The sequence below is a fragment of the Ammodytes marinus genome (assembly GCF_949987685.1).
Source record: "Ammodytes marinus genome assembly, chromosome: 6".
Taxonomy (NCBI): domain Eukaryota; kingdom Metazoa; phylum Chordata; class Actinopteri; order Uranoscopiformes; family Ammodytidae; genus Ammodytes; species Ammodytes marinus.
In genome coordinates this window covers 16,469,761-16,483,286 of record NC_137235.1, presented here as the reverse complement: position 1 = coordinate 16,483,286, position 13,526 = coordinate 16,469,761, and the positions used below count along the sequence as shown (strand labels likewise).

The 13,526-nt window shown below is 44.1% G+C and overlaps 1 protein-coding gene across 5 annotated transcripts in view; it reads left to right on the top strand.

Moving 5' to 3' along the window:
- Window positions 1–13,526, top strand: part of rbfox2 (RNA binding fox-1 homolog 2) — a 35,334-nt gene that overhangs the window by 5,008 nt on the left and 16,800 nt on the right. For 4 of the 5 annotated variants that reach the window (XM_080029495.1, XM_080029494.1, XM_080029497.1 and 1 more), the window contains exon 2: window positions 2,517–2,567. In XM_080029495.1, the coding sequence (XP_079885621.1) occupies window positions 2,517–2,567 (51 nt within the window). Of the gene's footprint in view, window positions 1–2,516; window positions 2,568–5,537; window positions 5,759–13,526 lie in introns of those variants that run through there. The other variant, XM_080029498.1, reaches the window with a different exon arrangement.

Here is a 13,526-nt window from a genome sequence, read left to right as displayed (position 1 = left end):
GTAAATAATTACATGCGAATACTAATCGTCGCCAATCAGATGCAAAATAAATTGGGGATTAAAATTAAAAGTCTTATCTTGAGATGCAGAACATCGCAGTGGACGTCAGTTCGATTATGTTGCCTGTGATTTGCTTGACGATACTGCTTTGTGATGTTTATTATTATTATTATTATTATTATTATTATTATTATTATTATTATAGTTGTTGTTTATTATTATGCTAGATCTGTAGAAGCAGATTGAGTGCAGCCTACATGTCCCTGAGAAAGCATGTGTAGGTTTACTGTGGAAAGTTGGCGCCTTGTGAAGTGCTTTGAGGGAAAATAAACTTCAGATCATCTGGCCGCCTGTTTGGAGGCTTAGCACATAAGTGCTTTGTGGATGAAATGGATTCACATCCTCCTGAGTGTGTGGAGTGCCCTGCTTTGCAGCAAGGTAGGATGACTCTCAAAGCAGTGAAATGTAGTTCTCTCCTCCTCCTCAAAAGAGCTGCAGTCCCAAGGCACGATGGGAATAGACAAGAGTCTTGTGACCAGATTAGACATCACACACACTCGCTAAACAATCACACACACATGGACACATGGACACACACACACACACCAACCACCACCTGTAGTTTTTGGACAGGGGTAGCAAGGTTCATGAGAAAGAGGGATTACTGTTGCTGTGTGTAAATATGGCGTAAAGGAGTAACTTGCTGAGCTGAGCTCTTCATCCCATTCCTGTGATTTGGATTTTTTTTATTACAGGGATGGTCCTGTACCCTATCCCCTCCTCCCTCTTGAGCTTGTCTCTCCAACCCCCTCCTCCCCTCCTCGCCATCTGTTGACTTTGAGTCATTTTGTGACTTTCTCCTGATTTCTCGCCCAGTCTTCCCCTGCCGTGTCTTCTCTTGTTTTATCCAGCCCGCCCACAAAACTCTGGACCATCACCACCCCCAAACTAGTAATCAGCTGTGCTTCATTTTTCAGCACACAAGAAAAAAAAAAAACAGGCTTAGAGGTCTTTTTTCGTTTTTATAATGTGCTGTGCGAGCAGCGCTGGTGTTGAAAGTGAGGCTGATACACACTCGTCTTGTTCTGCCTCCATGCAGCCCTCCCGCTCTCATTCCTTCCAGTTCCTTAAGGAAATTAAGCACATGACTCCGCTCATGTATGAGTCATTGTCTTTGCTCCCTCCATCTCTTTTCCTTTTTTTTTGCTGTTCATTTCCCGTTGCATTTCCAGCTCTGGTTCCTCCCTCAGCTTCTCGCAATATCAATTCCAGATGTGCGTGTGTTTTTTAACAACACCTCCCCCTTCACTTTGACACAGCGATAAGCCACATAAATCTCTCCCTTTTTTTCCTTCTTTTTTTTCATCCTATTCTACGCCGTACCTTCAGTGCATTTAGTTTTGCGTTTGCCCCCCGCTGCAAAATAAGGTTTATGCTTTATTCATGTTATTCAAGCCTCTAAGAGGTGATTCATTATTTAGAGCTTCTACCTCCCAAAGCTAGTTCACTAAGTACATTTTTGGCTCTGGGATAGACTCGCGCAAACTGAAATTCTTTTCGATTGCGACGACACTTCTTCTTCCTCTTCCAGTCCAAGCCAAGCCTCTTGCAATCGGAGACGTTGTGCTCTGGTTTTGGTGGAATGGCCCCGTGAGGTCCACAGTTAGAGGGCTACAGTATTAATCAGGCAAACTGGAGCTGTGAAGCGCTCCAACAGAGTATCCCCCTTGGGGACGAAGCAGATGAGGGCCATTGGTTCCAGATGAAAGGGAGAGAGGAGGGAGGAGCTGAGTTGTTTTCTAATCTAGTGATTTGAAGCCAGAGAAGCAAATCTCTTTACCCCCCTTTCAAAAGTGTGATGTAATTGCTGTGAAATTTTGCCCCTTTTTTAATTGGAATACATTAGCATAAAGGCTGGAACACAGAGCTACGAGTACAGATTAAGTAAATCACAAAGTTATATTAGGGAGAAGGGACATGCTTTCCCTGTAATATTTGTCTTCTTGTTTAACTGTAATTACTCACCAGATGTTTTGATATAAGCGGCCTTTGCTTTACTCAGCCAGAACATTGAGAGGAACCTGTTTGGAGATTGCATCAGGGCTCTCGATGCCATTTCACACCAATGGGCTTCATGCTCGCTGACACTCCTGACCTATTTATGATTTAAGAGCCGCGGTGACACTCACTTTCTACCCGTCTTTCATCTCCCACTCGCATGATCTCACCCGCCCCCGTTATCACGTCTTTGCGAGCAGACAAAAGATCCGCTGGGTGGAAAGCTCTTGGAGGGGGAGATAGCGGGAGTGTGTCACCGCCGGAGTTAATTTGATTAGGAGTCGGTACCACCGGCAAACTGCAGAGTGCAACGGAGGGAGATCAAAAGTGTAAAGACGGAGTGCAAAAATAGTAATAATGAATGAGTAATAAAGAATGACATCAAGCAACTTGTCCACATGTCTTGCTTCGCTAATTATTAACCACACATCCAAATATCTTGTCTCTTTCTCTTTCAGAATAACGACCCTTTGACCCTTGGTTACCATGGCTACCCATCTCATAGTCAGGTAAGGATGGAATTTCATCTCAAATATGCATACATTTTATGATATTCCTACATTCATCCTAGATTCTGGTATTTCTAATATATCTTTTACAGTCTCCATATAGCATGAACAAGGCTCAGTGACACTCTGTGAACCACAAGGTGGGGTTGTAGATTATAGTTTATGAGTCGTGTAAAATAAGTCATGCCTCCACACCCTTCACTCCCTCAGCCGTACACTCCCACTGCTTTTCCTTCTGTTCACAATCTTCTTTGAGCTTTTAAATCTATTTTACGTTGTTCATTTACCTCTGTTAAACATGCATTGGTTTACAAACAAACACTAATAAACTCCCATACAAACGGAGCAGACTATATTGTGTATTTCAGTGTGTGCATGTGTGACTGTGTGTGTGTAGAAGGCTACAATCTGTTTACTCCGTGTTTGTATTAGCTTGATGGTTGTGTTATTAGCCTGTTCAGTTTATGTGGTTAATCCTTAGATCATCCACCCTTCATCCACTCATCCTCTCATGCTCTGCTCATAATCCCCTCATCCCTCGCTCTCCGCGATGCCCCACAACCTCTGGCTGCTTATCTGCACTTAATCTAAGTCTTTAAACCTTCACTTGCATTCTCTTAATGGCGTCAGTACAATTCAGTTTTCTTTTGTTGTCTGTCGTACTGTTTAGCGGATGTATTGCGGAAGCCAATTAGCCATTTTTAATTTCAGCGTAAAACAATACAGCTTTGAACCGTTCCTTCCTTATGACAGTGTTTTATCATAATGGACTGAAGTGTTACCTTGTGAGAGCAATCTGTTGTTTGGATGCAAAGAAGTCAGTCAAGGACTTACTTGAGGGACTGGGAAGTGTGAACTCGCCACAAAAAAAGCAAAAAATGAAAATGAAAAAAGGGCAGCAAGGAAGAAAACATTGCTGGGCTACGGAGGCTCCCAAAGCACTGAGGTGCTAAACTGTCAACAACAGTGTGAGAATGATGTGATCAAAGGCTCCTGGAAGGAATAGAGCCTGGAGAGCAGCAGCAGCAACTCCATGTGTGAAGAAAGAGACAAGCACTTTTCAGACATGGGATATGAAACTGTACTGCTTCTATCTCTCTGTTTAAAGTCATGTGGTTGTTGTCTTTACTTTTCTATCAGTGATGGATGTGAAAACATGTTTTTCCACTGAATCCTGCAGTTAAAAGACGAGTGGTGCAGTGTCCGTGCTGCTGCTTGGATTTTGCTATGTGTGTATTTGTTTTGTTATGGTAGAGGCTGGCTGGACCCGGTCTCCGCAGTTTTCTACAGAACCGCTGATCCAAACAACTTCACAATATGTACTGCACTCCCTAGGGCCCTCAGCAATACACTTGCCAAGTGTGAAGTAGATCAAATGAGCGCTTGGCAAGAAACTCGAAAGACAGACACACACACACATACAGACTTCTTCATATATATAGTTAGTTTTAATTTTCATAAAGGCCTTATATAAAAAAGCCTGCCTCATATATTCTCATGTCCAGCAGCATCAGACATACACTAGCTAAAAAATAACATCTAGCTCCTATTTGCACACATGTTTTATGTAAAGCGTCTGGCTGTTTGCACTGTAAGCATTTGACATGATTGAAAGTCTATGGAGAGTGAGACTGTTTTGAGACTGTACTTTTTTCCTCTTTTGCCTTGCCTCGGGGGCACTTAGGGACTTTTAAAGATTGATCTGACAGGAAAACAATCACCTCAACAACCTACGACTCTCTTAAACGTTAATAAAAAAGGAATAAAAGGATATAAATGAGTGACAAATTTAAGACGGCAGAATAAGATGTGCATTTACTGGCTCGGTGCATATTTAAACCGCAGCATCGTCAGCATTTTAGAAGTAATATTTAATTTACATTCTGTAATTGGCTCTGTAGTAGCACAGTCATTTCACTAGTTTTTATCATTACTGGTGGAGCCTCATTCCCTATGCAAGATTCAAAAGGGCCACCCATGCAGAAGATTCAGAAGAAACGATGCATGCATCTATGCATGTTTTCTTGTCCCCTGTGGTCGCCACACGTGTCTATTAAATGTTTTTTTTTTTAAATATCTCTCTTTTTAGCTGCTAAATGTTCCTCTACATTTGCCAGCTAGTTGCTGACTTTGTCCGTCTGTGGTTTGGTGCAGGAACGGTAGTGAACAGTGGAATTTTTTATAGCTTTTGGCTGGAAACATCTTTCACATGATTCAAGTGGTTCGTTGTAAAGCTAAAATAATTAGCTGCAATATGCTTAAAAGCTTGCGTAACGCTATGGGGAATCGTAGAGTGGGAGGATAATTATATTTTTTGGTTTGTTACTATGATCGACCACTTCCACATTACGTTTACTCATTTGACCCATTGTTAATATAGAAATCACTAATTAGTGCAGCGTTGAGGAGTATGCAGACTGGAGATGCGTTGGATGTGTTATGAAAGTGCAGTCGTGACTTTTACATCAAAGTGCTCGAATTCAAACTCGTAAAAATTGCCCGCGCGCTTATGTAACGCTGTGCGTGTCGGAAAGGAGCCAGAGAAAGAGAAGGAACGTCTTCACTTTATCTCCCTGTGGTGCCAGCAGCCCCAGTTTTAACTCACCTATATGGAGAAAGAGAACAGAAGAAAGAGAGAGAGAGAGAGGAGGGGAGGGACTGCGACACGAGAGAGGGGAGGGGAAAGTTTGCAGGTGTGACAGATTCAGAGGAGTAGGAGAGGGGAGGCGTCAGGCTTTCTGGGTGAGAGGAGGAGAAGAGGAGGACTGGAGAAGAGATAAGCACGCACGGGCACAGCAGCAAGACAGAAGGCTTGGGGTAGAGGGAGAGGAAGCAGCCAGTGGGAGAGGGAGAGAATAGAGAAAGAGGGGAAAAGAAAGCTAGTAAGCGAGCGAGCGAGGGAGAGTGACAGGGACAGAGGCCAGCAGAGGAGGAGGAGGAGGAGAAGGATGTGGAAGTGGGGATGGGGGGAGGAGGATTGGCATGGCAGACAGAGCGAGCGGGGGTAGAGAGAGGGAGATTTTGAATCTGTGAGACACACAAGAGAGACTGAGCTGGTGAGGTGACACAGGCATCGGAGAGAGGGAGAGAGAGAGAGCTAGGCAGCGTGAGAAGAGGAAAGGAGCGACGACAGTTTGGGAGTTGTTGCACAGAATACGATGATGGGACTGTACTATCCTTCCGTGTTGTCGGTGAGTGTTTATCTTACCTTTTTCATATCCTCCTCCTGCGTGTATATGTGTGTGTGTGTGTGTGTATGTTTGTTAGAGTGCGATGCATCCGCTGTATATCCTTTTCAACAAGGCTCGGGCTACACTGTACATGAAACGGCATCAGAGCGGGCAGCACTGTCAATGAGCATTAAATGTTAATTAACCACCAACAGATGAGGACTCTACTTGACCCCTTTGCTGGAGCGGTCCAGTCAGGGCATTTCAGACTCTCGTTAGGACTCAGTGTATCAGTTGCTATATGAGGGATATAAATACTGGAAGTAGTGAAGTAGTAGGCGTAGTAATTAGTATTCACTATGGTGAAATGTTTTATTGTACGCCGTTGTTGTGGCATCTGTTCCCCTGCCCAGAGCTAGAAGCGCACGCAATCTGAACATCAAGCGCTGCCACTGCCAGAAACTGTGCTCTTGCCATGTATTATGTATGCTCAGAAGACTCTGATGTGAGCGCACAGTACAACGTGTTAGTCCGTACAGCTGGATGTAGCAGTTTCTTTTGATAGCCCTTTCTGTGGTAAAGTATTTTATAGACGTTTCTGAGGCAAAAGATTGGAAACGGTAGAGGAATAGGGGGGAGGAGAGATACGTAAAAAGTCTTTCTTCTTTATTGGCCCTGCAGCTGTCTCTGTACATCGCTCAAGCCTGTGAGCGAAAGGGACAGGTGTCCCCAAAGCAGTTGTCTCTGTCCTCTTTTTTCCTTACACTTTCTCTCTCTCTCTCTCTCTTCCTCCCTACTGCATTTCTTTCTATTCAGCTAACAACACCTCCTCACTGTAATTTCTGTGTCACACACATTTCACAAACACACGAGGCTAAACTACACAGTGGGCTGCAAAGTTGTTGCATGAAGTGTCACGTTCATATCATTTCATGCAGTGTTTGAGTCAGGCTATGTGTGTGTGTCCCTTCCTGCCTTTGCGTGTGTGTGCGCCTTGCTTTCAGCTGTACCTTGGATTCCTGCTCTCTTTACTGTTTGACCTCTTTTCTCCCTCCTCTTGCTCTCCCTGGGGCCCTGGCAGCTGTTATCTCAATGTTTTACTCCAAGAGCCTCTGGAAGAGGGGGATGGGTTGAAAAAGGGAGAAATGGAGAGAATGAGAAGCAGGAGGATAGAAAATTGATTGTTTTTTTAGGTGACGGGACACCCTCTGGCAGTTACCAGGGAAGTCCGTGGACGAGGAAGCTGAAATTATGCTGCCTTGGAATAACGAGAGGAGTCTTCAGAGGTGGACAGCCACACGCAGTTTTGACAATATCATAGGTCAACTGGAGAGGGCTAGTTTGCTCAGTGACGCAATTTCAGACTGTAGAGCTGACTTTGCAGTTACATGTGTATGTGGGTAACTGTTTGGAGTTGCCTCATGACGGGGGTAATTCATTAGCTCTTTCAGAGCGCTAGTGTACGCCAATAGTTTGGGCGCTTGCTTAGGAGAGAATTGAAGCGGCAGATCGGGTGCAAAAGACTGAAATATTTTCTCAAGCCCCACCTAAGAGTGTGGCCTGAGGCAAGGGAGAGGACGCCTACCTGCTGCAAAACCCTATACACACTGCCACGCTTGCATAAGTTGAACCCTGCACCTCCCACCCTCCCCAACACACACATAAGCTCCTCCACCTCCCACCCTCTCCAAATCTTATTATTGATTCTTTGCTGGGTTAACAATGATGGTCATTAAATGATCCCAATGAGCCGCGTTGCCGTGGCAACTTGCATGAGTCATTCATTTTGTACAGATTGTTAGATGGTTTGAGGCGCGAGCAAAACGTTGGCTGCTGCATAGGTAAACACCTTTTGCACTATGCTTTTAAAAAAAGGAACAAGTTGATTATGATATTGCCACAACTTAGGGTTGCCGTGACGGTTATGCCTCTGTAGCAGCTCTCTGGGTCTTTGAGGCACCTGCCTGCCTTTCTGATAGAACCTGCCTTTGAAATGGATAAGGGTTGCCCTCGCTGGCTCTTTAGATGGTGTGGTTGACAGTGACAACAACGTTGTGTGGCTGGCTTGTGTACCTTTTTAAAACCATGCAACAACCAGAGCAGCTTTGCATTATTACAGAGTCCTACCTGAGCCCCAAACAAGACTAACTCGTTTCATGGTCATGTCTAATGTACTGGAAGAGGCGTTTCCATGTTGGGTAAACACATGTCTTGTCTAAGAGTTTGTGTGTTCACCTGCACATATGTTTGTCTGGGGAATAAGTTGGACGAGTAATGTCATCGTCTTTTTTGTATTGGATTGTTTACCTTTCATAAAAATGCTGCAGTGGAGCCGGACGGACCATTGACACGGCAAGTGTAGAGATGACAGGGAAAGTCAGCGATCGTGTGTGCACACATGGATGTGTGTTGGATGGGGTACTGTTCCAGAAATGGCATGTGGAGAAGGGGAACATACGTGAAACCCTACAAGGGAAAGGATGGGGGGGGGGGGGGTCTTAGGAGAGGTTTGTTTGACAGGCAGACATGTTACCCTATAAGGAGATGGAGATGGGTGTGGGAGGAGGAGCTCAGGCGTAGCTTATGTACTGTTGCTATGAAGCAAATAGGCTTGATTGACATGCGTGGGGGCGGGACGTATGCAAGGGTCCCGTCTGGATTTTATGAAGCGTAAAGAAGCGACGCAGAGAGTGGGAGGAAAGGGCGAGCAGCAGCTAGAGGAGTGCAGAAGAAGAGCAAGGGGGGGAGGGGGATGAGGGGTTGATGTGGGATGGAATAATTTAACAAGAGGGTGTCTCCTGTCTCATCGGTATGCCACAGACACGTCGCAAACGTTTCTCCAGCTGTTTGTAGCTCGCTTAACACCAGCACAGAGTCAGAAGCCAAGGCCTGAGCTCAACATAACTCCCCTAGTTCCCTATGATTATGCCCAAATGTGACCAGAATCACATTTTCCATTGTCAGTTTGTTGAATTAGGCTATAGATGCATGGCTGGAGGCCCAAGAAAGTAAGATCCTGAAATGTCATTATTCATGTGAAATGACCCAGTGCTGCCCTAGTTAGCTCTTAGCCATGTCTCTTCTTCTCTCCTCCTCCTCCTCCTCCTCCTCTTCCTCTTCCTGTAGCAAATCGCGACTGCTGCAGAAGAGAACATTTTATAACACGCTTCCTCAGACACACTTGCTGCTGCTAACTGACCCGAAAGTAAGCCAGCTACAGCTACCGCTCTGAGTCACTGGCTTTGCCTGGCCAACGCAGACACTTACACAACCCTTAATGCCTTACGCCTTGACGCCACGGGGAGCGGATGCGCGAGCGCACACACGCTGACATGCACACAACATGTACACAAACAAAACGTACACAGACCTGAGTGCTGGCACAAAAGCTAAGCGCACAGGTTGTCTGTTTTCAGGGCAGCACTTCTCTTTGAATTGACCAGGAATGCCCTCGCTCCTTGTCTCTGTGTTCCCCCTTTCATCCTGCTATCCATGTGCATTTATTCAGTGAATGCTTTTATCCTGATGTGGAGCACAAAGGCCACTCACAGTCAGCAAAAGGCCCATAACTTAACGGTTTGGCGGGGGAAGCATAAGCTATTTTTGTAGATACCGGACTCAGGTAGAGAGGAGCTGTTGAAATGCGGCTTAAATGGATCTCTTGTGAAAGGGCCTATCGTCGAACACAAATACAAGGTTGTTTTTGGCTCGTATTGCTGCTTCTATTTTGGTCTGGCAGAAGGAGCAGCAACAGCCGGGGTAGTCCATTCTCCTGCTAGGCTGTAGTCTGTTTCTGTGCATAAGCAACAACAATGAGTGGGATGTTATGATTGATGGAGATATAACGTGGAGATAATAACGTACAGCTTTGCAGACAATATATCAACTCCTCAGGTCCTAAGCGTGCCGTATTAAAATCCAAGTCACTATCATTCTGTCTGAGTTGCATCACAGCTTATCAAGTCCAAGACTAAGACTGACTCATCTGTAGTGGAGTGAGTTGTGTCATGAGTCATCAGTGTTGGGACTTGAGTGCGACAACACTAGAGCCATATTGAACATTTAAATGCGGAGAAGGAGGTTTTTCCAACACATTTGACAAAGGTAGAAGGTGTTACCCTTCCTCTCTTTTGATTTCAACAGTATTCTCCACAGCAACTATTAGGGCAAGGTAATCCCTGATTAAAGTTTCCCAGGATGTCCTCAAATGTCCTTCCCTTTTTTGATTATTCTTCCAGCTCAAGACTGAATGTCCCATCGAAGGCAACCAATTTTGCAGCAAGTAGCACACATTATACACATAATAGCTTCATATTTTGACCAATAACTCGTTGCTGGCCACCCAGTTATGGAGTGCGGCCGACGGCCTTTCAATTTAGCTAGAAATACTTTGGCCAGGGATGAGAAACAAACAACCCCTCTTAAGGCCAGGACACACCAGTCCGACTACCCGAAAATGGAGTTTGCCGATTCAGGCAGCTCCAGTCTTCCCGTCGCGGCCAAAAAAGTGCAAAGAACACACCAAGCCGACTGCTGACTTTCAGTACGCTCTGCGCTTGTGCGGGACGTAATGTCTCCATAACAGCAGGCGGCGCTAATCTGTATTGTGGCCCGAAAAAATACGGAAGCCGGAAATGATGGGACGGCTCTCTAGACCATAAACATAGATAGAAATACGTATAGTATTTATATTTATGGACCATAAAGAGCACAATTTTTAGCAGAGAGTGTTGAGCATGGTGTCGAGCAGTCAACAAGGGTTGATGCATGTGAGTACTCGCTGTACGAAACAAACAAACACATTAAAACAATGGCTAACTGTTGTTAGCTGTTTGTGCTACCCGCCTCACTTCCGGGCTTCACTGATTCGCTAGCCCTCCACAAATCAAATTGCTCCAACTGAAAGACTGCCCGCCGCCAAAAGAAGCCCGACGACATCTACGACGACCGATTTCACGGCACACTCCAAACGGATTCATGTCCCCGCCCCCTCAGGACTCTACGACGGCGATTATCGGGCCAGTGTGTCCGGGCCTTTACAAGCAGCTTCTTTCCGAGCATAATCCGTCCCTTAGATGTGTTTGGAGCTAAATGCTAATGTCAGCATGATAACATGCTTTGACAACAATGCTTGACGATGATGTTTAGCAGGTAAAACTTTTCGCAGGTATTCCATCATGGTTTACCAATGTATAGCATCATGCTAACATAGCTAATCAGCACAAAACACACACAGTACAGCTGAAGCCGGTTTTGCGCAACACGTTCATTGAAAGATGAAAGGGATCAAAATCAAGCAATTCATCTTAATGGAGTAATGAAGAAGTGTGTCAGATTTTACAACAATGTATCGAATGGGTAATGAGGTATATTAGTCCACAGTCCACACTTAAGAGGTGGAGACCCACTTCTAGAGTGGCTCAAAGTGTATGTTTCCATAATAATAGGATGAAACTAAACCTACATGTTTACAGAAAATGTTCCCTCATTGTCGTCCCCTTTCTACTTTCCCCATTTACTTACTAATCAGCTGACCCAACCTCGGTGATCAACTTTCCCTTTAAGGCAAGACAGAGGAGCGTGTCACATTTCTCTATTTATGTTTGTCGATTCAGGTTAGTTCCTACTTGGTGACCCATAACGACTTGCTCACCCCACCATCCTTTTTACCTTCTTCTTGAATGCCATTAATCTAGGATGGGTTGATGCACGCCGAAGCCATTCACTGTATCATTAAGCATTTAATGTGTTTTCTCTATTGCATTTTAAAGCCTGAGCTTAACTGTCTAATTTCCTTGTTTTTGCTCTCCTTTTCGGCCTTTCTCTGAATAAAATGAATTCCGGATGTCTCATCAGAGGATTTCAGCTCATGTTCACATTATTACCATCGGTGATGTAACAGTTTCTACAACAAAGAGAAAAATCCTTCAAATGTCAACAATTTTGTGGTCTATTTTGAAGCTTTTGTTCATCATTTAGAGCATAAAATTACAGCTGCTATTAACAGAAAACGCATTAAAAGGATGGGTGATGTATGGAAACATCTTGAAATCCAATACAGTCCTATTTTTGACTGAGTGAATAAAAGTTCCTTATGCTGTATGTTGTTACATCAAAACCATCACATGGGAAAACTGACGAACAGTCTGTACCAAAAATGAATAAGCATTTTCTGATAACCAAGGTATAAGGCGGCTGCATGAATGTAAAGCAGGGCGGGAAGGTAAGGATGTGAGGGATGTTATTGCTCAGCGCAATCTTGATTTTGATGCTTGTGGACAAGCTGCCATTAAAAAATGGGAATGATGTTCAACTTGAAACATGCGGTCGGTAATCTGTAGACTGTGTGTTGCTCAGATAGAGAACGTCATTCCTATTCTGGAAGAGGTGGAGTCTCTTCACCTGGCAAGAGAGCAGTGTCTGGGATTTCATTTAGGTATGAAAAAATGATTTGAGCGGGCGAGGAGGGCGGTGGCACAGTTGGGTACCAGGTTCACAGTGTTGAGATTAACGATGAACGCGTGTTTACTGTATGTTATCACGCCAGAGGAGCAAGTGAGATAACAGGATTGCTGTGATCATCCAGCTAAAATCACAACAGGCAGAGCAGTGCTGCTGCAGTCGGGAAAGGTTGAGTTCAAAGTCATTCTTTTAAAGCGTCCGTTTCTTTTGCGTTCACCTGAGCACGGAAAAGATCAATAGCCAACTGGTACTGAAATTGAGAATGATGCTTAAAGTTGTCTGTTGTGTCTTTTATATAATAAAAATATCTTCAAACCCTTACCTATGTATGTTATCAATTCCATGGTGGCTTGACATGCATATTAATTGTAATTATTTGTGACACTTTTATAACATATTACCTTATAATTACTCGCCTCTGAAAGAGGAATCATCATTTGTACATATGGATTAATGAAGGTATTGAGGAAGCTAAAATTGGTGCATAAATTAAGTTTGTTTTAAAGTAAGTAAGTTTAAAAATTATTCAATACACAGGTCAGGACACAGTTAGTTGTTCCCCTTGGTAAGTTGTTTCTTGACTTCAAAGGGTGGCATTTATTTTCCATTTTACATCTAATAACAAAATAATTGAGCAACTGTGAAAACTATTTTGTTTTCCAACACTTCATTATTTATTATTAAAATGGTCCTTAAGCTAGTCATCGTCAAATAATATTCAGGTTCAGGATAAGTAGATGCACCTTATGTGATTTTTATTCCACACTTGTTCGATATTCAATGTTAAAATATGTCTGAGCACTGCCTTCAAAAAGCGAATTGTTGTAAATAACGATGGAAGGTTGTTTTGAATCTTCAAATTATTCAAAACAATGCAGACAGTCCTGTTGTTTTGGATGCACTTGCTTTATTTACGATACAAATTTCTGTCTGGATGTTTACTGGCTGCAGCTCGGCAGTAGCTGCTCCTGTGTCACAATATCGATGTGATCTGTGTCGACCGCGTGCATCCCTCGGTTTGTCACAGAGACAAGGGGCCAGGCTACTGTGTCACAGGTGTGACGCTGACAAAGGTCAAAAGCTGGGAGACAGATGGCATGTGCGTGCATACACACAAAAAAACTAACACACAAACTTGTACATGCACACCCTCCCACACACTTTTAACACTCCCAAAGGGACAGAGATCTATTGTGAAACTCAGATGGGCAACGCTGCAGACTGTCACTCACACACACACACACACATGTGCCAAAAAGTGCATGTAGCCAAGCAGATGTCTTGTAATCACAGTCTCTTTATTAGTGGTGGTGGGGGGGAAACATGC